The sequence below is a fragment of the Macaca thibetana genome, chromosome 17 (assembly GCF_024542745.1).
Source record: "Macaca thibetana thibetana isolate TM-01 chromosome 17, ASM2454274v1, whole genome shotgun sequence".
Taxonomy (NCBI): domain Eukaryota; kingdom Metazoa; phylum Chordata; class Mammalia; order Primates; family Cercopithecidae; genus Macaca; species Macaca thibetana.
Window position 1 is genome coordinate 23795796 of NC_065594.1, and position 25168 is coordinate 23820963.

At 38.1% G+C, this 25168-nt stretch overlaps 2 protein-coding genes across 2 annotated transcripts in view; one reads left to right on the plus strand and one right to left on the minus strand.

Moving 5' to 3' along the window:
• The window catches only part of GTF2F2 (general transcription factor IIF subunit 2), a 170776-nt gene that overhangs the window by 69355 nt on the left and 76253 nt on the right, over positions 1-25168 (plus strand). Inside the window, exon 5 of the mRNA XM_050766237.1 lies at positions 20551-20632. Coding sequence (XP_050622194.1) covers positions 20551-20632 — 82 coding nt within the window. The remainder of the gene's footprint in view (positions 1-20550; positions 20633-25168) is intronic.
• KCTD4 (potassium channel tetramerization domain containing 4) lies at positions 5522-7396 on the minus strand. The gene has a single exon (XM_050766236.1). The coding sequence runs from the start codon at positions 7235-7237 to the stop codon at positions 6458-6460; it is 780 nt and encodes a 259-aa protein (XP_050622193.1). The 5' UTR covers positions 7238-7396; the 3' UTR covers positions 5522-6457.

The window sequence follows — 25168 nt, forward strand, 5'->3', positions numbered from 1 at the left end:
AAAAAAAAGAAAAGAAGTAGAAATACAGTCCACCTCTTCATAAATTTTTTTAGCCATATTTTAGATTCATCTTAAATATTTCTCTCTGTCCAGCCTATTTTCCTTTACCGCCACTCCCTTGTTGTTTATTGACAGAAACAAATTAATTTTAATATTATCTTAAGCAAAATATGATTAGGACAATAAGTTGGCTACAGAAGAAGCCATTGTATATTTTAAAGTTAAATACAAATGATTTCTGAGTTGCATGCTGTGTTGCATAGTCCTCCATATTACATATTTGCTTTATTAGCAAGGATAATTATGATTCAAATGCTGTAATTTTAACCTTGACTAATATGCATTGCTGTTTAAAATATTCATAATTTATTAGATAGGTGTGTGTTTATCACGTATATTACTCCTTACTGATTTTATTTATTTGAGATGGGAGTCTCACTCTGTTGCCCAGGCTGGAGTGCAGTAGCACAGTCTCAACTCGCTGTAACCTCCACCTCCTGGGTTCTAGCGATTCTCATGCCTCAGCCTCCCAAGTAGCTCAGATTACAGGCGAGCACCACCATGCCCAGCTAATATTTATAGTTTTAGCAGAGACAGGGTTTCACCATGTTGGTCATGCTGGTCTTGAACTCCTGACCTCAAGTGATCTGCCCGCCTTGGCCTCCCGAAGTGGTGGGATTACAGATGTGAACCACTGCACCTGGCCCTGACTGATTTTACATTGCTGACAAAACAGCTGCTATGATTATTTTGTTATTGTAGATTTTGACATGAAGCTAGAAAACAAAAGTCCTAAAAAACCTATTATATCTATATTTTAAATGAATAGAATGAAAACCATGTTTGCCTGTAGCAGTTTAAAGTACAGTCTTGTGTTTTGTAGTATTTCATCACATATTAAACATGTGCTTGTTAAAAGTTCTCTGTTCTGTTCATGTCTAAGTAGAAAGCCTAATTAATGTAAATGTGCATTTTGGGAAGACCTGTTCATGGTTATGCCATGAAAATACTTTTTACTGGACAAAATGATTAGTGCTTTATCAAAAGTTCATGAAGGTGAAGTACTTTACACACAATTTAGAATTATTATTATTATTATTTTTTGGGCCGCAGTCTCGCTTTGTCGCCCAGGCTGGAGTGCAGTGGCTGGATCTCAGCTCACTGCAAGCTCCGCCTCCCGGGTTTACGCCATTCTCCTGCCTCAGCCTCCCCAGTAGCTGGGACTACAGGCGCCCACCACCTCGCCTGGCTAGTTTTTTGTATTTTTTAGTAGAGACGGGGTTTCATCATGTTAGCCAGGATGGTCTCGATCTCCTGACCTCGTGATCTGCCCGTCTTGGCCTCCCAAAGTGCTAGGATTACAGGCTTGACCCACCGCGCCCGGCCAATTTAGAATTTAATTGAAACCTTGCAAAAGCCCTGTCAAATAGTTACTATTATCCTTATTTTACTGTGAGGATGTTGAAATTTTAAAAAGTTAAGGATCTTGCTTATAATCATGTAAGCAAGTTAGTGAAAGTTAATGGAATTAGAACCCAAGTGTAATTCCAGAGCCCATGTGTGTTTCACTGTGCTTTGTTTTTTCTCCTAATATGTCAGTTCTGTGGATTATACAGTCATAAAAAGTTAACCTATTTTTGAACAAACCTGATATGTGAAAGTGTTAGATTCACCAGCAGACAAATTTGTGATATTCTTTACTGTTGTGACAGGGGATGGTTCACTTTTTTTTTTTAATTTAAGTTATAGGGTACATGTGCACAACGTACAGGTTTGTTACATAGGTATACATGTGCCATGTTGGTTTGCTACACCCATCAACTTATCATTTACGTTAGCTATTTCTCTTAATGCTATCCCTCCCCTGTCCCCCACCCCGCAACAGGCCCCAGTGTGTGATGTTCCCTTCCCTGTGTCCATATGTTCTCATTGTTCAACTCCCACTTGTGAGTGAGAACATGTGGTGGTTTGGTTTTCTGTCCTTGTGATATTTTGCTGAGAATGATGGTTTCCAGCTTCATCCATGTCCCTGCAAAGGACATGAACTCATCCTTTTTTATGGCTGCATAGTATTCTATGGTGTGTATGTGCCACATTTCCTTTATCCATTCTGTTATTGATGGACATTTGGGTTGGTTCCAAGTCTTTGCTATTGTGAATAGTGCCGCAATAAACATACATGTGCTTGTGTCTTTATAGCAGCATAATTTATAATCATTTGGGTACATACCCAGTAATGGGATCGCTGGGTCAAATGATATTTCTAGTTCTAGATCCTTGAGAAATTACCACACTGTCTTCCACAATGGTTGAACTAATTTACACTCCCTCCAGCAGTGTAAAAGCATTCCTGTTTCTTCACATCCTCTCCAGCATTTGTTGCTTCCTGACTTTTTAATGATCGCCGTTCTAACTGGCGTGAGATGGTGTATCTCATTGTGGTTTTGATTTGCAGTACCATTCAGGGTGGTATTGCAAATGGTAATACCATAGGCAATACCATTCAGGACATAGGCATGGGCAAAGGCCATTGTGGTTTTGATTTGCAGTACCATTCAGGACATAGGCATGGGCAAAGGCCATTGTGGTTTTGATTTGCAGTACCATTCAGGACGTAGGCATGGGCAAAGGCCATTGTGGTTTTGATTTGTAGTACCATTCAGGACATAGGCATGGGCAAAGGCCATGGTGGTTTTGACTTGCAATCAAAAATCAATGGGTTGCAAATTAAGAATTAGTAGACTTCCTCAATTTTATACTTTAAAATTATGCCGTAGACAATGCCATTCAGGACATAGGCATGGGCAAAGACTTCAATGACTAAAACACCAAAAGCCATGGCAGCAAAAGCCAAAATAGACGAATGGGATCTAATTAAAGAGCTTTTGCGCAGCAAAAGAAACTACCATCAGAGTGAACAGGCAACCTACAGAATGGGAGAAAATTTTTGCAATCTAACCCTCTGACAAAGGGCTAATATCCAGAATCTACAAAGAACTTAAACAAATCTACAAGAAAAAACCCCATAAAAAAGTGGGGCAAAGGATGTGAACACACTTCTCAAAAGAAGACATTTATGCAGCCAATAGACATATGATTCACCTGTTTTTTAAATGACATGACATTAAAAATATTACTTTTCTAAAATTCAGTTTTTCACTCAACGTTTTAGGAATACTTACATTGTAAGATTGTATCAAGTGAGGCAAACCTATATTTTGGTGTTCTGTATTCAACACCTACCTTGTGAATGCCTGTTTTCTGCCACTTTCTAGGTGTTAGGGATATAAATGGCTTGCAAAATCAGACACGGTTTCTGTTGGCTCTGGTACAGGTATACCTGGGCTTCAAATCTTGGTTCCACCTCTTTATAATTATGTAATCTTGGGCAGATTACTTAACTCCCTAAGTCTCCATTTCTTCATCAATAAAAAGGGAAGAATAATTAATACCTTTCTTAGAATGTTTGAGGTTTGAGAGAATGTATGTTCATAACATGGTATCTGGCATGTAGTAAAATGCTCAATAAATGTTAGCTTTTATTATCACCCTAAAAGTAAGTAGCGTTTGAAGTCTAAGTTTTGTGGATTTTTTTGTTTGTTTTGTTTTTGTTTTTTGAGACGGAATCTCGCTCTGTCACCCAGGCTGGATTGCAGTGGTGTGATCTCAGCTCACCACAACCTCCACCTCTCAGTTTAAGCAATCCTTTTGCCTCAGCCTCCCAAGTAGCTGGGATTACAAGTGTATGCCACCATGTGTGGCTAATTGAAATACAAGTAATTTTCGTAAAAAAAAAAAGACAAACTGAATAAGCTGATTCAGTAACATCATCTTCAGTCTGGCATGGTAGTCATCTTCCTTGAATTATTTGAAAAGTCTTGTGTTTCATTTGTTGTGTATACCACCATATATACATTTTGAAAGTATAGTAAAAGCCATGATCTTTTCACATTTTAAGGATGGTGCTAGAGTCACTGCATGGGGTAATTCCAAATATAAGAGAATATATGTTTGGCTCATGGCAACTATAGTAACCTACTTTTTTATTACCTTTCTTTTGAGAAAGATAGTCACTTTGTGATTTGTTTTTTGGAACAGTATTTGTGAGAAAAAATTTGAGAAATAAATTTTTAAGTGACTAGGAACAGAAATACTCTGAGAGCTTCACTCTGACTTATAATTGACGTTTTGTATGATATCTTGAGTTTCTTGAATGGAAAGTATTTCTAAATATATTTAGAAAATACTAACATTAAAATACAGATATTTTCTATATACTTAGAGCACAATATTTAGGCACTTGAATATATAAATCCAAGTACAAGTAATTTGGAATTTAAAAAGGTACATTTATAAAAAGTTATAAGGGTGGTCAGTCTAGTCAGATTTCCTTCTAGATTACTAAATTGTTTTAGAACATTGTGATTTATTAGAAGTATAAGGAGGAATTAAATGTGTCCAGATACAAGTTCTAAAAGATGCTACATAAAAATGAATCTGATATTTTTAATAGTTTCTATCAATAATAACTTTGTTAAAATAGTTAAATTTTCCTCTTTTGATTTGATGAAAAACTTTACTTGTAATGCTTCTCAGGAGATCTCTTCAGATATATCTCCTGTAAAAAGATATGTCAGGGTTATTTTTATTATCTGTAATGAAATCTTGTTAGAGAAAATCTTGCTCTGACAGTCAATCACTACCTTTTTTTCATTACCAAAGTCCAAATGCCAAGGAAAAGTCAACTCTTAAATTGGAGAGGCGTATAAACAGTTCAATTATAGTGGCTATTCAAATACATTTTACAATTCTTTTCCTGTTTTTATAGTTTGTTCAGTCTTGATTAGGCTGTTTTAAACTATGTAAAAGATAATGTTTTAGTAGAAATCTGTTTTTCTTAGTGTACATAAAAACATTGTGTAGCTGATGTGGAATTTGGTTGTTAAATGTGATTTTTGAAGGAATTTTTTTGTAGAATAGATTTTAAAAGGTTTCTTTTGGTATATACAGCCAGCTTTTACATTACGTTAGACGTTATAACTAGAAGTCAGTTGTAGTTCTGGAAATGAATATTAGCTTTACTTATTCTAAATTTTTATGAGTAATCAAACTTTTGGCATATATGCTAATTTATGTAACCTCAGTCAAGATTTTCAGACATCTTCTTGAGATTTATTAAAATTAAGATTTAGTTACCAGATTTAATGGTTTAATTTTAAAGGAGCAAATTTAAGTATATTTTGTTCTTAGAAGTTAAAGAACAAATGAAATGATTTAGCTGTCTTTTGCAGGGGGGAAATACACTCATTTAAAGTTAAGTTTGTAGATTACTTCATTGAAATGGCCATACATAAAACGTAATTTTTAAAATAACTTTTTGTTTGGCATGAAGTAATATTAACTCATTGAGTCTGAGATTTAGCATCCAAAAAGGTGTTGAAAACAAAGTTCTTTCATAAGAATAATGTTTAGTGATGTTCATTTAATATTTTTGAGCTTGAAAAATGAACACTTAGGGTGATTCTGAAAATCAACTCCTTTATTATTCTAATAACACATACTCTATTGAGACCAAGTTATCCATGCTTTGTGGGAACTCAGCCTGCAAAGAATTGAATTTGCTGGGTTTTGTCACTTCCAGGACCAGCCAGGGTTACTGTAGCCTGCCGGTTGACTACATCTATGCATAATTTTGTGCAAAATCATCAAGTGGTACTGTTTGCTTTTAAAGTGATGTGTAACTTTTTATTATAATCATTAATACAATCAAAGAAGGTAGCAGTGCTTTTATTTACTTTTTATTGTCATCAAGCAGTTTTCTAGGAATTTTCAGCAAAATACCAATTCAGCTATAAGTCTAGTATGAAACACAGGAACTGTGAATATGAGCTTTTGGTGCCTGCTATGGAAAAATCAAATCAATAGCTTTAATGTCTTCTTACAATCTCATTTTGCTTCACTATAGCTCTGTTTTAGTTAGATCTGCACATCTGTTTTGCTCCAGGTGGTTAATTTTACCAGTTCAGTTTCTCTGTAGATTTTTGCCATAGTAGAAAGGATTTCAAATCTTAATAGCCCCTTAAAATATTTTATTACCAGTTACTGAAATGAACGATAGATAATGTACATGCTTTGTTTTTTGTGCAAATACCCAAGACAATCTGATTGAAAGACAGCTTAAGGACAAATAAATAGCAAAAGCATTCAGTCTTTATTTACAGTATATAGAAGGTTACTGTTTTCATCTTAGGTGGAAGAGTCTGATCAGCAGGAACACCCCAGAGGAAGGACATCTTTAGCGATAGAATTTACATACCGTTAGCTCACAGTAATTGATTAGTAGCAGGGCTCTGTAGTACAGAGCTAGCTGGGCATGTTATTTGGGATGCCTTTGATGCTGTGGTTTTCCGAAGCTTGCTGGCTGCATGCTTGTTGCCTTTGTTCGTGACACAGGTAATTACTTGATAAAATGAAGTGCATCGCTGTGAACAATTGACCCTTTGGAACAATCCAGGCTGGTCAGCAGTCTAAAGCCACACTTTAAAGCCATCATGATAGCCTCAAACTTAAGAGTTTCCAAGGTACAGACAAAGGTGTTGTCTTCCTTTAGTACAAGTCGAGTGCCATTTTCAGACTTTATGAAGTATTTAAATTGGATGATATTTGACGATATTGAAAACTCCTCTGGAAATCCATCCAGCCTGCTTTTGGACACCAGAACAATGCGAGACTTTATTTTTGATATGAAATCAGGAGCATTACAGAAGATTCTCAGTCCTTGTGAACGATCGTGATTATCTGTTATTTCCAAGAAAGTAGTCTCTCTGGGTGTTAGCTGTTCTTTCTCCCACCTGGATTTCACTTCATCTGCCAGTCCCTTGAGCTGAAAGAATTCTGCTTCTTGTGCAAGAAGTTGATTTTCTCGAAACCCTTCGGGCAATAGAAGTTCTCCATTTCGTAGGAAGTTTAGGACATGCCTGAAGAGGAGCCCATCCCTGTCTATGAAATAATGACCATCAGCATCAAATGGGCAGAGGATTTTTCCGTTTACTATACCTTCAAGGAAAGTGTCTGGGTACTTGGTCAGCGTTTGTTTTTGAGTAATGTATAAATATCCACCAACGTTGAGGGTCATCAGTGTAGATTTGCAGTTCTTTCCTTGATCAGTATCTTCCAGGCTGTTGTGTTTCCCTTCGTACTCTTTTTCTTTTTCTCTTCTGTTTATTTTACGCTCCATTTTTTGAAGATGCTATTTCAGCTTGTTCTTCTTGGCTTTGAGATTTTTTAAAAAGAAACACTACCACACAAGCACGCCTTTATTCAGCCCCAGCCTGGTGATGGAATGGAAACGCTGGCAGCATCGCCTGCGCTGTCAGCTCGGTTTTGCAGTAGGTGGCGTATCAGCCTCTGTATGCAGGAGCTTTCTGGAGTAAGACGGAAAAGAGAATTTGCATTTAACTGTATCAGGGAAGGGATTTGTTGTGAAAGGATTTTCATGTCTATCCTTTGAAGTAATAAGAGGTACTTAGAATAAATTGAATTTCCTCTTGTCAGTTAAGCAGATGCAAATATTTAATTCTTCATCCAAATGTGAATGTTCAACTATTTCTAAATGCCTGAGTTATTTTTTAATCAGGCAGGCTTAATATTGAATAATATTGTCATCTTTTGGAAAATAATGTATATTGATTTAGTGTCACCTTTTTAAAGTAAACATAAGGTGAAAATTCTAGGTGTATACAATTTTCTTTCCTGGAAAAAGTCACACATTTCACAGTGGTGTAGTCATTTTTGAGACACAAATAAGAATACTTAACCTGCTACTTGTGACACTGTACTTGATTTTAATTGGATTTGCATGTGATTCTGATTTGGAGATCTTTGTTAAAGGATGTTAAGAAATTTATTTTTATTTATTTTTATTATTTTATTTACCCTAAAAGTAAAAAAATCAAATAGACAGGCTTTACAGTAATCTCTTACTTTTTTTGGTTAAGATTTTCTGTGGAAAATTCATGAACTTGTTTCACTTGGAACCTGCTTTTGTGCTGAACAAAGACTTGGGCAATTATAGAAAATACTGTAACTGTGTATGTGCATGCATATATATGCCATATAGGAAGATAGGAGAAAGATATAGATTCAGAATACCTACTACAAAATAGTGTCATGGGTAAGTTAGTTTGTTTCTTATTTGTTTCACAGTGGGTAAAAGAAACCACCAAAGCCTAACCTTGTTTTTCAACTTGGGAGCTGGAACAGTGTGAATGATGTCACCCTCCACTTCCCAGATCTTTTTCCTCTTTCCCCTATAACTTCCCTTCCAAAGCAATTTAGGGTTCTGAACTGTCACTTCTAGCATTTAAAGGCTCAGTGGTAAGGAATGTAAACATTGTCCCCAGTACACTATTATTTGGCCTATCTGCTAAATTATTCTGGGAATCTACATTGTTTTTTGTTTTTGTGTCAATTTTTTATTTTTATTTTTGTAGAGACAAGTTTTTACCATGTTGCCCAGACGGTCTCAAACTCCTGGATTCAGGTGATCTGCCCATCTCAGCCTCCCCGAGTGCTGGGATTACAGGCATGAGCCACTGCCCTGGGCCACACTGTTAAAAGTTAGACTTTGGTTTATATTTCTCTTGCATTAGAAGTATTTTAAAATTACTTAACTGTATGTTGACATAGAAATATTGGAAGAGATTCTTCTAAAGTGCTTACTTCTTATTTTCTTTAAACAATATTAGATTTTCACGTATAAAAAACTATATTCTTACAGTGATCTTGAAGTTAACTTTCATGCATTATTAAGATCAAAAGTTCATTGAAATTGAACTAGAACACTAAGGCGTAATGGTTTTAGAGCTGTGTTTTTGCTTAGAGACTATGAAATTCAACTTCCTCATTTCACCAAAGATAAAATTGCATTCCAGAGAATTGTTAGTATTTTATCTAGGACTTTACAGCAAAGCCAACTTTTTGACTAAAACTTCCTTTCAGTCCTGCAGCACTTAATAAGACTTACCGTTATATTCTGACAATCTCATGTTTGTCTTGATTTTGCTTTTTTAGATTAAGTTGTTTCTGTCAATACAAGTTTTTAAGAAATACTGAATAGATTTTGAGGGAGAAGGGATACAACTTTGGAAGTTTATTTTCTTGTCTTACCATTACAAATAGTCACTGCACTTGAGTAGCATCGTATAATAACAGAATCAGAAAGGCATAACAGTTTCATTTATAGGTTTAGTCCTCTTTTTTTGAACTTTATACGGTACCAGAATTAGTACAACATAACTGTAGTATAGTAATGGGAGACTGTGCTAGCATGTTCTTGCTTGTTTAAATAAAGTGATGTGGATAGATACTATGTATGCTGGGTCTGCTTCCTTACACCCTATTTGGCCTGTCTATAGATGCCTTCATGGGAAGCCCCAATGCTGTTCCTTTTGGAGGATGGGCTTCCATGGGGTGATGAGAGGCAGGAGTGAGGCAGGACAGCTGGAAATGGGACTGCTGACCTTCAGTCATCACTCCAGGCCCACCTTACACTTCCTAACTCACTCACTCCTGGTTTCTGCTGCCGGGCTTTCAAAACCCCTGATGAGTGCTCGTTTCTGCAGACTTGCCTGAACAGACCCTGAACCATTCCATCTTGTGCCTCTTTTCCTTGATTGATTTTCTCAGTCTAGACTTCACTCTGGTGTTCTCGGCTTCTGCAAAGTTGACGTGTGATTTCTTTGCCACCCATGGCCTGGCAACAGCAGTGTAACTGAAGCCTTGTCTTAGTGCCTGGCTGATACAAATCCATAGGACTTTGGTGTCCTCTTTGGCCCAACTTGCAGACTTAAGGAAGAAAAATGTAGGCCGGGCATGTTGGCTCACGCCTGTAATCCCAGCACTTTGGGAGGCTGAGGGGGTGGATCACTTGAGGCCAGGAGTTTGAGACCAGCCTGGCCAATATAGGGAAATCCCTTGTCTACCAAAAATTAAAAAAAAAAAAAAAATTAACTGGGGTGTGTTGGTGTATGTCTGTAGTCCCAGCTACTTGGGAGGCTGAGGCAGGAGACTTGTCTGAGCCCGGGAGGTGTAGGTTGCAGTGAGTCGAGATAGCGCCACTGCACTCCAGTCTGGGCAACACAGTAAGACCCTGTCTCAAAAAATAAAAATAAAAAATAAAAATGGCGCCCAGTAGACCCCACTGTATCCCTGTTACTCCATATTACCTCCAGCAAAGCAAGATGACCGTAATTCATGAAAATTATAGGAGTTCATTGATCATTGTTGCCTGTGGTGGTACACATGCCCCTTAGGAGAAAGCCAGATTATCTCTTTTTAGGCTATTCTAAATTTATATTTACTTGCTAGAGGGTGGGAAGTGGGTGTTACTTGTCCGAGGTAGTGTCAATAAGGTCTCCACAGCCCTAAAACTATAAAAATGGTGTTTCAGTACCTGTACCAAGGGAGACATCCCTGGATCATGGGACTATGTTTCTCTGCCTCATTGCAGATACAAACTGGAACTGCTCAATTTAGTGGTTTCAGCAGAAGGGTTTAAACCACACATGTCACAGATTAGCTTACCTGGATCCACTTGGCCACTAGATTTGAAGATTTTATCTGCCTTTGCAGGCAAAAACATATAAAATTTTGAAAGATTGGGGTCCTGTTTCCTACTCCGTACCTTAACTCTTTATTAGAGTTAGATCACCTCTGTCTTAGACATCTTTAATCATACATAACCAACTTCGAGAATTTAAACTGGTCCTTAGTATGAGTATATCCTATAGTTAATTGGGTCCAATGCCTAACTAAATTCTGGCAGAACCTTCCCCTATGAGGTAATGCTAATGTCCTACCGTCTGCATAAGGCAGAACTCATTCCAGCAGGAATTCCCATCTTTTCTACCAATTCCTTTTGGGAAATGAGGTCTTTGTCATCCCGCGATTGATGCAGGACATCATTGTAATATATACACTTGCTCCATTTATATGCCAGAGATATTCCCATGCTGTGGAAGGAAGTGGAACCTTACCAGGAGGTTATCTCTCCCGATTGGAAGATACAGAAAGTACGATAATTCTCCTAGACTTCACAGGTCACTCCTCTATAAAATTCAAACACTCTTCAAGGAAAAGGGATGGTCTTAGAAGCTGCCTTTGAGAAGAACAGGGAGCTTCTGTCTCCACATTCTCCCCTTCTATCAAATCTTGGTTGTTGTCAGCTGCATGCTTCTCTGCTTGTCTTTTAAAAGGATTTCTTTCCCATTACCTTAGAAAGTAAAAGCTAGAGAAACTGGTGTCAATTTTTTACTTAAACCTGACACTATCTCTGCCTTGGACTTGCCCACATTTTTTGTTTGTTTGTTTATTGATCTGTGTTTTGACCTTTCTCTGCCTTTCACAAGCTGAGTTTCTTTTTTTTTTTAACATGTACTTGCTTCATCTCCTCTTGTCAATAGCATAGAATATAAGAAACGCTCGAGGTATGAATATTTTATGTTGGCTTCTTTTGTGTGTTAAAAATAAAAATTACACTGTCTAATGATTGATGTATTTTAAGAATCAAGGACTTTCCCATATTAATGTAATTATTTTTGAATGTCCAAATTTTAGTTCTATTTCGAAATATAAAATGTATCTGCTCTAAATGTTGTCTAGTACTGGTATTATACTAACAAAAGTACTATGGCAGCCACTTTATGTAACTGATTGACCACAGCATCTCACAAACTGTGTAGAGTCCTTGAACCTTCCTAGGACTAATAGGACATAACCTCTGGCCAGAAAGTCATGTGAACATGTCATTGCAGTCCAAAGAATGCAGCTGTAAATATTTTGCAGTGTTGAACTGTGTCTTCAAGGAAGCCCAGGAAAATTGCCTACATTGGCAAATGTTTTAGCCTCATTTGAGGGGTATAGAAAAAAATAAGGCACTATGTGTCAAAAGGAGCGCAAATAAAGACAACACGCTACCTCAGAAGTTCAGGTGAAATTCCATTCCACATTTCTTTGATTTTCACTACAGAGGTAATCTTGACAATTTATAAATTATATTAATTCATGTTTTACATGTACTTTGGAAAATGAATATTTCAGGGAAACCTGTGTTTTATAATTTTGTAAGCAGAAGTCATACCTTAAGTTTTTTAAAACGAAGTTTTTTTTTTTTTTTTAAATATAACCTGTGCATTATTCTTTACTGGAAAATTCTATTGTAAGCGGATGAGCATAGCACTTACATAAGCCATCAAATGAACATTAAAATTATAATATTGTACAGAACTCATTTTTATAGTGCTATTTGGCAAAATGCAATTTTACTTTCTCTTCGGGAAGAAGATATTTTAAGCTAATAACCATTACCTACAATCTCAAAATGAGGGGCATAACTTTGAAAACTCTTGTAAAGGTACTACAGTTAGGAAGTAAGTGACTAAAGAGGGTCTCTGTTTCCATATGCTAGTGCCTGCCACTGTTCCTTCTGTTTTTCTCATCACTTAACCATCCCCTCGTGTCTTCTGTGATGAGGTGGTGTGGAGGAGAGAGAAGAGGACCTGAACAGGAGAACAGGATGTGATGGCTCAAGGGAGATGATGGCTCAAGGGAGCAAATGTGGTTTCTTACAGAGTAGGGAGGAGTTGTAAATTAGGGATGGAGAACGCTATCATATCACACATTTTTTTTGTATTTACCATTTCTATAACTGAGGTACATCTTAGTATCGTTAGCTTGTCAAAATTTAGTGGCAGTATTTTGTCTTGGTGGCACGTAAAATAGTGGATAGCAGTATTTTGTCTTGGTGGTATCACGTAAAAAATTAGGCCGGGCGCGGGTGGCTTGATATTACAAATGATAGCATCTTATAGTTCCACTAAAAATACAAAAAAAATTAGTATGGCTGAGTCAGCTCTATGAGGCTGAGGCAGGAGAAATGGCGGGAACCCGGGAGGCCCAGTCCATATCACAAGAAAGTAAAATTAACAGACAGGGAGGAGGGAAAGAATTTTGCAGGGAGATAGAGAGGAGAGAGAGGGAAAACAAAACATTGTGGCTGCTTGATGTTAAAATTATCTAGACAAATTATTTTATAACTTTTATAAAATTAAATTTTACTTTTTGATACAGGGTCTTGCTCTGTCACCCAGGCTGGAGTGTACTGCAGCCTCAACCCCCTGGGCTCAGGTGATCCTCCTGCTTTAGCCTCCCATGTAGCTGAGGCCACAGGCATGCCCCTCCATACCTGGCTAACTGTTTGATTTTTTTGTGTGTGTGTGTGGAGACTGGGTCTCACTTTGTTGCCCAATCTGGGCTCAAGCTGTCCTCCTGCCTCAGCCTCCCAAAGTGTTGGGATTATAGACGTGAGCCACTGTGCACAGCAGAATTCCTGAAGATCAAATAGAGATCAGAATATCACTTTACAAGTTTGAATAAAGACCAGCTTTTTAATAATACAGGGATAGAAAGTTTGCCTCACTGGTTTGTTAAGATGCTAGTACCTTTTATTAGTAGACATCACCTGAGAACCACAGGCAAAAAACTTCTAGGAACATATTTTAAATGAGAAGAAAGGAGACTACTAGGAATATTAAAAATGGTTTACCTTTTAAATGTACATGCTTCTTGAAAAGATTATTTCTTCAGTCTTTTCCCAGAGAGTGTCGACACAGATGTGATGTAATTACGTGTCAGGAGAGTAACTTCACGGTCTGGAGGATCAGCCTGAAATGCTGATCGGTAGTCTTCTGGTCTGGGTTTTTACAGGAGCTGGAAGTCCTCTTAAATGCCTCCACATTCAGCTGGATCCAGAAGGTCTTGTGGAAATGAATGAGTGTAACTTCCTGATGCCTAAGACTTCATAACATACCTAATTTCATTACTTACATGCCAATGCAAATAAGCAGTGTTGCTGCTTGCTTATTACTTTAACTTGTTTAAACCAGGGATGCCCTTAACTTAAAAAAAAAAAAAAAAAAAAAAAAAAAAGTGCCAGTGTCATTTCTCCTCAGTTCTTTGACATAGAGTATATCCAAGTTCAGATACAGGGTAAGACAATCCAGCATAGAGCACAAGTTTAAATGTTTTCAAGCCTTGGGCAGCTTCTTAACATTTTGTGATTGTTCTCTTTCTACTCAAACAAAATTTAGTTATATCTAGGTCTTTTGGAAAGTACTAGAGCAAACAAAATGAACACTAATGAAATAATAAAACATCCCCAGTTGGAGAGGAAGGCTAGCATTTTTATTTAGTGAAACAGACCTAGAAGAGATCTCAGACATTCTAGTAATGTCATTATTATAGATGCTGAGGCCCAGAGATGTAAAATAACTTCTCCAAAGTAACAGCAATTCTGCTGTTTAGTGACAGAATCATAACTAGAAGCCTTCACTTCTTTTTATAGGATGTGCTTTATATACATAACCTTTAACATTTTCTCTCGAGTTTTTTCTGATTTTAGGTGGTGGGATATACATAAATAAATTACCGTCATCAAAGATATGTGTTCATACTCAATAAGATTCCTTCGGTTGCAAGTAGTAGAAAGCAGTCAACAAACCGATGTAGCCAAAAAAGGAGTGCAGGGGAGAATTTAGAAAGAATCCCATACTATTTCCCAGAATCCAAAGAAGAGCAAATGGCCAAGGAAAAGATATGAGTTGAGCCATTCCAAAGCCTTTGGTAGGAAAAGTTTGTGTGGCTTCTCTGAAGAGTGCTGTCAAGACCATGTCCTTCTAGTAATTTGTGGTATGAGCCCCTTTGTTGAACATTTCAAGCACAAGAGTGAGCAAGCACAGGCACACATAGAGGCCATTCCCACCACCGTCAGTGCTCTTCCTTCTTACCCCCACCCACCCCAGTCTAAATCCTACCCATTTTTCAAGGTCCAGCAGTCATTGCTTTTTCTTCAAAACTCTTCTTGGCCTGGCGCAGTGGCTCACACCTGTAATCCTAGCACTTTGGGAGGCCGAGGTGGGTGGATCGCCTGAGGTCAGGAGTTCAAGATCAGCCTGGCCAACATGGCAAAACCCCATCTCCACTAAAAATACAAAAATTAGCCTGGCACAGTGGTGCGTACCTGTAATCCGAGCTACTCAGGAGGCAGAGGCAGGAGAATCGCTTGAACCCAGGAGGTAGTGGTCGCGGTGAGCCAAGATCGCACCACTGCACTCCAGCCTGGGTGACAGAGTGAGACTCCATCTCAAAAGAAAAAAAACACAAAACTCTTTTTGATCTCTAGCTACACATAATCTGAGCGTGTGTGTGTGCACGCGTGCGTGCGTGTGTGTTTAATCCCAGTACTCTTGTATGTTTCTGTTTTATGACCTTTAACCTATTCGACTTGACAGAAGAATCCTACAGCATATGTAGAATAACCAGTAATTGGTCAGTTACATTAAAAGATGGGAAATCATAAAAATGATATCAATATGCAGTTCCTGTCTGCCTTAAACATTTTATCTTAAAACTTATAAATGTATGTTTAGTTGGCTGGGCATGGTGGCTCACGCCTGTAATCCCAGCACTTTGGGAGGCCGAGGTGGGCAGATCACGTGAGGTCAGGGGTTCAAGACCTGCCTGGTCACCATGGTGAAACCCCGGCTGTACTAAAAATACAAAAATTAGCTGGGCATGGTGGCGCACGCCTGTAATCCCAGCACCTCAGGTAACTGAGGCATGAGAATTGCTTGAATCTGGGAGGCAGAGGTTTCAGTGAGGCAAGAATGCACCACTGCACTCCAGCCTGGGTGACAGAGTGAGACATCATCTCAGAAAATAAATTGAATAAATGTACATTTAGTTGCTGACATGTATGTAAAACAAGGCCTTTGCTTTGAATATAGGATACTGACTGACCATCTGCTTTGTTTTTCAGAAATTAAATCTATCATTTAGTTTTTCAGTCTCGCTCTGTTGCCCAGGCTGGAGTGCAGTGGTGTGATCTCAGCTCATTGCAACGTCTACCTACCGGGTTCAAACAACTCTCATGCCTTAGCCTCCCAAATAGCTAAGACTACAGGCATGTACCATCATGCCCAGCTTTTCTTTTTCTTTTTCTTTTTTTTGGGGGGAGGGGTGGTATTTTTAGTAGAAACAGGGTTTCCTCGTGTTGCCGGGGCTGGTCTCAAACTCCTGGCCTCAAGTGATCTGCCCTCCTCTGCTTCCCAAAGTTCTGGGATTACAGGCGTGAGCCACCGCACCCAGCCCCATAATTTAGTTTAGATTTTCCATTTTGGTTTCTTTGAAAGGGAGCAAGAACTCAAACACTGTGAAACTGTCTAAATGCAGACTCTTCGTAGACTTCTGTGCTTGCCTTCCAGTCTCTAGTTGTGTCACCTGTACCTAATTTGACAGTATTGTGCTACAACTGACCTTTATATCATCTTACCAAAATATTCTACATAGTTTTCATAGAAACGCCCCCCAAACTCCCCCCATACTCATAATTTAATGGGCTTCTGTAACATATAATCAGATTACATAATTATTAAAACTAATATAAACCAGTTCTAGCATAGTTTGAACAGAAGTGTGTGGGAGTACTGGAGATTAACCTATTACCCACTAGTGTATAGTGAGCTGTGGACATCTGTCGCTATATTTAATAGCAGGGAATTGAGAGCCTTTGTTCATCTAGAGGTGAGTTAAGTAGAGGTGTATCAAAAGTGCTTCTGGTGTATTAAGATGATTTATATACCTGTCTTATCCTGTGAGACCAGCAGCTCTTGAAACGTGGTCTGGGAACCACTGGGCAGAGGTGTCCCCGAGAACCTTTCAAGGGATCAATGATGTCAAGATCATTTTTATAATAATGCTAACAGCTTTTTTTATTTTTTCCCTCTCATTCTCTAGAAATTTCTTAATTTTAGTTTCTAATATGGTAGATATCAGCAGTTAAAACTTACAAACAGAAGTTTTTTGGGGGTCTGTACATTTTTCCTTTTAAAAACATTTAAATTTAGTTTTTTAAATTTTTTAATTGACAAAATATGTGTATATTTATGGTATATAGCATGATGTTTTGATATATGTGTATGTGTGGAATGGCTAAATCAAGCTATTCACATCTGTACTTTTTAACTAATACATGTCACAGAACGTTTAAGAAAGTCTGCGCTCCTTGAGGGTAGGAACCGTGTTTCATTTGTTATTCCCAATGTGCTCTTGCATTGTCTTTTACATAGTAGGCACTCAGTAAATAGTTAAGAAATGTGTGAGAATAAAATGAATTATTTTTCAAGTATTTATGGTCTTCTAAACTGGGTCAACAAACTAGTTTTAAGTAAAGGTTTCTGTATTAATGAATAGATCTATAATTAACAGCAGTAATGTGCAAGTGGGTGCTTTTAAGTACTTTTAAAACAAAATTTAATACCTTTCCTTTGAAATCTTAAGCGGTATTTTGAAAAAGACGAGACGTGTGGTTTAGTGGAAAGGATATGAGAATGTGTTCCTATGAGGCTTTAAAAAGAGAGCAGGCAAATCATGCCTAGGGGGCTGCATCAGGAGTAAATTGGCCTTTTAAAAATTTAAGAAGAGAAGAAGAGAAAGGAAGTGAACAGAGATGTCAGGTTACTTAGGAACATCCAGTGGATGGGAAAATTCATTGCTGATGAAGACTTTTCTGTTCACTTTGAGTAGCATTTGAAAGCTATTTTAGGTTTGAAAAGGAGATATGATAGACAGAAAATTATGATTTGAGGAAGTAAATGTTACTGCTCTATGTGAGTGACTTTGACTGAAGAATAGTGAGGAGAGTGGTGGCCAAGTTGAAATGGGCAGTTGCTGTGGACCTGATGTCTACCCTTGAGCTGTCATATGGAGAAGGTTGATAGCACAAACCTTTAACTGAAAATTAAATTCAGCCTGTCCACCTGGAGTAGGTTCTGCTAAATAAGTGGGGAGCATTCGCTTATTAAAAGGTAGCTATATTAGTCCATTTTCACACTGCTATAAAGAAATGCCTGAGACTGGGTAGTTTATAAAGAAAGAGATTTAATTGACTCATGGTTCTGCATACCTGAGGAGGCCTCAGGAAACTTACATTCATGGTGGAAAGCAAAGGGGAAGCAGGCACCAAGGTGGCAGGAGGGAGAAGTGAGAGCGCAGGAAAAAGCTGCCAGTGAGAAATCACTCATTATCACCAGAACAGCATAGGGGAAACTGCGCATGATCCAGTCACTTCCCTCGACACATGGGGATTATAATTCAAGATGAGATTTGGCTGGGGACACAGAGCCAGACCATATCAGTAGCTCTTTTAGTTGCAACATTAATGAACATATGGATATGTGACTAAACTATTTGCAGAGATAGTAGCCTAGATTTATTTTTTTATTTTATTTTATTTATTATTTAGTTTTTTTGAGACGGAGTCTTGCTCTGTTGCCAGGCTGGAGTGCGGTGGTGCTATCTTGGCTCACTGCAACCTTTGCCTCCCGGTTCAAGTGATTCCCTTGCCTCAGCCTTCTGAGTAGCTGGGACCACAGATGCATGCCACCATGCCTGGCTAATTTTTTATATTTTAGTAGAGACAGGGTTTCACCGTGTTGGCCAAGATGGTCTTGATCTCCTGACCTTGTGATCCGCCTGCCGCGGCCTCTCAAAGTGCTGGGATTACAGCTGTGAGCCACCACGGCCTGCCTAGATTTATTTTTTTTAAAGGATTAATTGTCTTCCTTTACTGGACTTTCCTCATGCATTTAAGACATTTGATATATCACATTTTCCCAAATCTTGCTATTGTTGTGACGACTAAAGAATTTTTCTTGATAGAACTTTCAGCTTCAGTAAGAGCCAAACTTGAATATAACCTTTTTGCTTTAAGAAAATTCAAATCTGGCCGGGCGCGGTGGCTCAAGCCTGTAATCCCAGCACTTTGGGAGGCCGAGACGGGCGGATCACGAGGTCAGGAGATCGAGACCATCCTGGCTAACATGGTGAAACCCCGTCTCTACTAAAAAATACAAAAAACTAGCCGGGCGAGGTGGCGGGCGCCTGTAGTCCCAGCTACTCGGGAGGCTGAGGCCGGAGAATGGCGTGAACCCGGGAGGCGGAGCTTGCAGTGAGCTGAGATCCGGCCACTGCACTCCAGCCTGGGCTACAGAGCGAGACTCCGTCTCAAAAAAAAAAAAAAAAAAAAAAAAATTCAAATCTTAATTTTATTAAAGACCTTAATGCGAGGAAATTATTTGTAGAATTTAGACTTTAGTATAAGACAATTATGGCTTTTAAACTATTTTCTTCCTGCCATATTTTGGTATAAGGCAATCATGCTTCTCATCATTGCTCTTTCTGCACCTTCTTGAGATTCGTTACATATGTTGCATTAAGGGACCCTGGATACATTGATTATATACAGTGTGCTCGTAATTAGTTTGTACAGCATCCCCTAGATTTTGGAGACATTCAGAGATCACTAGAAAAATATTTTTTAGTATAAATCATGTAGGCATGGTTCTATACACATTCTACATTTTGATCAGTTTATCTGTTTCCCCCAGTGAACTGTATGCTTCTTGAAAACAGTACTGTATCTTAATCATCTTGATTCCTCAATGCCTAGATGGGGCCTTTTGCATAGCAGACATTTTGCTAATGTTAGTGGAATGAAGTAATTCTCTCTGAAAAGATGAATCATAAATGCACTACTAATGAGCCAGGGAATTTCCTGAGTCTCTTCTTAAAACCCAGGTGAATTCTTGTGGAAATATGACTGAACCTTAAATGTTTCTAACCACAGTCATACATTTCCAGGGTATCATAAAGCTGGTACCATTATGAGACATTTATATGTGTATTATATAATAAGGTGAGGTCTGTCAAGTGACCACACCACAATGCTTGGTGGCCAGTAGGCACACAATAGATGCTAGCCTTTCTTTTTCTGATTTCTCCTAGGTTTTATGTCAGGGTCACTGTAAGAATTACTAAGGATAGGGGAAATTGCCTTTCTGTTTGGACAGATATTCATAGCAGTTAAAGATTCTGTTTTGACATGCCCAGATTTATAATTCTGCAGGAAAACAGAAGTCAGAGCAGCTGGCAGGCTGAACTGGTACACAGTATAACCCAGACAGTAGACTTGCCCAGTGCCACAGTATTTTCTGGGCTGACTGTTCTAGTCACAAGGTACTCGAGAATTTTATTCGTGCACATACACACACAAGCACACACACGGTCTTTGATTTAGTGGTTTAGACTAGCTGTGTTTTCAGAAGTTACTTTGTCAAAGACGATAGCCTTTATACTCTTTAATTTGATTTTATGCCCTTTTAAGCCACCTTATTTAGAAGGAGCTAAGTGTATAAAAGCTGTTGCTGGCAAAGGGCTGCAGCAGCCTAATAAACAAATCTGACAGGAGCCCAGTTTGTTACAAAGCCAAGAAAAAGGTTTCTCTCTATTCTGACCAGTGAGATTCCTAAAACTTAACTATTTTTTCTTGATTTTTGTTATTATATTTGATTGTCCTATTACTAATTTAGTGTGTTAAAATACAGTCTTGAAAATGATAAGTGTTATCTCTGAATACTTTTTTTTTTTCCATTCAAGATAAGCTGTCATTGGAAGGAATAGTGGTACAAAGAGCTGAATGCCGACCAGCTGCCAGTGAAAACTACATGCGATTAAAAAGGTTGGTGTTTTGTAACTCCAGAATGATACCTGATATTTCCCTTTGGGGATTGAGATACGTGTGTTATATCGCCTATTGACTGCATTAAAACTGTGGTTATTGTTGAGCGTTTGCTTCAAAAGCTGTTTGGTTTTAAAAGCAAGTAAGTTTCTTTGGCACTAAAGAAATTTCAGTATCTGGGCTGTTTATTTGAGGTATTTTAAGCTACTTTGTTAATACATCCTGGAATCAAAGTTTTAAAACTACATTTTCTAGTTGTCTTTATACATTTTGATTCTTTAAAGACATGTAATAAGATCGTTGTACTCTTTTATTTTCCAGGGCTGTAATTTTTCCATAATAAATATGTATCCAAAATACTGTAACTGGGCCGGGCATGGTGGCACATGCCTGTAATCCCAGCACTTTGGGAGGCTGAGGTAGGTGGATCGTTCAAGCCCAGGAATTTGAGACCAACCTGGGCAATATGGTGATATCCTATCTCTATGAAAAGATAGAAAAATTAGCCGGGCATGGCTGGGGTGTGAGGATTGCTTGGGCCTGGGAAGTCAAGGCTGCAGTGAGCTGAGATCATGCCATTGCACTCCAGCCTGGGTGACCCAGTGAGACCTTGTCTCAAAAAAAAAAAAAAAAAAAAAGGTTGTACTGTATAAAGCAAGTGTAGTTGCCAGAATATCATCCTGTTGTCTTGATCTATAGAGAAATTTTTATAAACATATACACTTTGTTAGAGAGTTTGTTTCAGGATCTTCCCCTGCCCCTGACATTTTTTATGTGGTTAACATTTTGTAGTTAGTATTTAAAGATGCTGATTGCAAATTCTTGATACCCCAAATTTTATGACATTCAAAGAGTCAGCAATTTTTTAAGCCCTGAGGAAATATATTATACCTGTTTCATAGTTTATTTTTAATGCGTTTTAGCCGCATGTGATTTAGAATTATACTTTTTTGTTCATTCATTCAGTACTTACTATCTGCCAAGTGCTTTCTTAGGAGTGAGAGAAATAGCAGGAAACAAAGCAAACAAAATCTCTGCCTTCGTGGACCTTCCATTGTCACAGATTGTAGGTACACTGAATCGGTAGTGGAGAAGACACTGCTGAAGCAGTGGTAGTGGCCTCTTAGATATCAGCATTCTCTTCTATGTAAGAGGCCAGGTGAGCTGGATCATCTCGAAATTTTGCATCATCTTTAAAAATTTCCCTCTTTTGTCAATTAGATTGGACTCTATCTCCTGAGAATGACGTAGACTTGTTCTCTTGTCAAATAATTCCTCTAATTTATATGCCTCCTTGGGGCAAATAAAAGAATGACAATCAAAATGAAAAATATTTATAACAGAAAATAGCTTTGGAAAACAGGCAGAAGATGTTTCTTTCATTGTTTTTAGCTTATAAAATTTATTGTATAGTAATAAATTTTTGAAGTCTTTTTGAAAATTTATCTCTTCATATAACTACTGAAATTGAAAAATGCAAAATCTGGTTACCAAGCTGCTTACCGAGATCTTTTTCTGTGGCCCTAATATTTTTTAAAGGGTTCTAAAGATTTCTGATGATGAGATCAGGCAGGTCACCTGCTGTGTTTATAAAACTGCTGCTTGTTTCCTACCACAAAAGAAGTGAAAATTGTTTAGCCTTTCAAGTGTGCTGAAAGATCAACTGTTACATAGTCATGCACTATGTAAGGACATTTGGTAGTCTCATAAGATTACAGTACTGTATTTTTTCTGTTCTTTTTCTGTGTTTAGATACACAAATACTTAAAATTGTGTTACAGTTGCCTACGGTGTTCATTACAGGAATGTGTAGCGGGGTATACCGTCTAGGTTTGTATAAGTACACTCTGTAATGCTTGCACAACAGTGAAATTGCCTGACAATGCATTTCTCATGAGATATCCCCATTGTTAAGCCATGCATGACTATATTTTAATCTTTACTTAAGTGACTTAGAAAAAGAAACAAGTGGTTCAGGAGGATCATGTGAGTTTCATGAAGTAGATGATAGATGACATAAGTCTTGAAGACAGCTTTTTTTGACCAAGTGGAGAAAGAGATTGGGTAAGAACATTAAAAACAGACATGCACAAAGACATGGGGAAGACTTTAGGGACCTGTGTGTGGTTCTGTAAGCCTGGAATGGAGGAATTGTTTGAGAGGATGTCAGAAGCTCCAGCCCAGATCTCTTTCTTCAACATCAAACATACGTACAAAAGCCGGGTTGAATGTCTGATAGACATTTCAAATATGTAAAAAACTGAACTCCAGATCTTTCTGGCAAAACCTGCTCTACTAGCATTTTTCTTGTCTCAGTTAATACCTACTCTGTCCTCTCATTTTTTCAGTCCAAAAACATTGGTTTTTAGTTAAACCTTGGTTTACTCTTAGTTCTTGACTCCTCTCACATCCCACATCCAATGTGTCAGAAGAATCTTATTGACTGTCTCTTCAAAATATTACACATCCATAGTCTGATCACCCCATGAACTGCCATTTTTTCTCACCTGGATTGCTGCAGTAGCCTCCTACCAGAGTTCCTGCTTCCACCCTTGCCCCACTGTAGTCTCTTCTCAGCACAGTAGCCAGGGAAGTTCTTTTAAAATCTAAGTCAGATCATGCCATTCCTCTGTTCAAATGTCACTTGCAGTGCTTTCTGTATTACTCAGAGTAAAATCTAAGTCCTTACTTATAATGGTCTACAGGGTCCTATGTGATGATCCTACCACTGTCTATACCTTCTCGCCATCCTCATCTTTTTCTTCCCTCCCTTTCACTCATTCTGCTCCAACCACACCTGTCTCTTAACAATCCATGAGCACTCCAGGCACACATCCACACCGCAGCCTTTGCACAGACATTCTTTTCTGCCTGGAACATCCTTTCTCCAGATAACTGCATGGCTTGCCGCCTCACCTCTTTCACGTCTCTTCTCAAAATGCCACTTTTTCATGAGGCCTACCTTGACTGCCCTACCTCTTTCTATACTTGTATTTTCTTCATAGCACACATCACGTCCTACTAAACTATGTAATTTACTTATATTTATTGCCACGTTTTCCTTCCTGCAATTTAAGTTCCCATGAAAACAAAGTTTGTTTTTTTCTTTTTTGACTTTATTTTTTGTGCATGTCTATTTGGTTCACTCATTTACATACACAAACTTGTCTACAATAGTTCATTCCCATAGTGGGTAGTCAATAAATATTTGGTGAGTGAATGAATGGCACAAGATGAGGTTTAAAATGTTAAAGAGTCTTAGATACTATGGTAAGAAATTTGGACAGTGTGTGCTATGACTATTAAGGAGATATGGAAAAATTTTAAGCTGGGTGGAATCTAAAGGGATTTGTATTTTAAATAGATCATTCTGGCCATAGTATAAAGATTAGAAGCAGGGAGATAAGCTTGAAGCAGATATAATTTCCAGGTTCAAAATGTCTGAATGACTAAACAAGGTGGTTCTAGTCAGAAGGGAGATGAGAGTCTCTTTTGAGGATAGCTGGAGGTAGAACCATTAGGACTTAATGAACTTACTTCAGACTTATTTGGTTGTGGAATGGGAGATTCTTCTGGTTGGTGGTGGCTCTTGTGGCCTAGCTGTGAATATCCCAGATTGACTCCCGCTGTCCTGTGCATTGCAAGGGAAGTTTACACTGATGAGAGGAGAGGGATAGGGAAGTTTTTGTAGTCCCCATGTCCATTAGAATTTAATCCCGTTTGGCAGTTTACATAAAAGACTCGAAGCAGAAAATACATAAAATTGTAAGAACGATACCAAGGAACAAATTAGCAAAATAGCAAACTAATTTAAGTCATGAATTATTTTATTTACAATTACCCAACATTATCACTAAGGTGAGGCTCAAAAAATTTTTTCTGTTATTTTTAAAAACTGAACAACATGAGTTTGAAATTATTTATATATATATATATATATATATATATATATATATATAAATAAAATGTTTTTTTTTTAAGAGACAGGATCTCACTATGTTGCCCAGGCTGATCTCAAACTCTAGGCTCAAGTGATCCTCCTCCTACCTCAGCCTCCCAAAGTGCTGGGATTATAGGCATGAGCCACCATACCTGGCCAGGCTCAAAAATATATATATATATATTTTTTTTTTGAGAGACAGAGTTTTGCTCTTGTTGCCCAGGCTGGAGTACAATGGTGCAATCTCGGCTCACTTCAACTTCCGCCTCCTGGGTTCAAGCGATGCTCCTGCCTCAGCCTCCCAAGTAGCTGGTATTACAGGCATGTGCCACCACGCCTGGCTAATTCTGTATTTTTAGGAGAGACGGGTTTCTCCATGTTGGTCAGGCTAGTCTCGAACTAGTCTTTGAACCTGAAGAAACACACACACCACAGACCCCCACACGTACACATGCACACACACAATTACCCTGTTACCTGAAGGATCTGTTTACAGACAATGTTGTGGAGGAAAGGAATAGCAACGTGGTAGTGCTATTGAATGTAAAAATGGAAAGGCAGATTTCAGATGTAGGTAACATTAAAGTAGAAGTGTT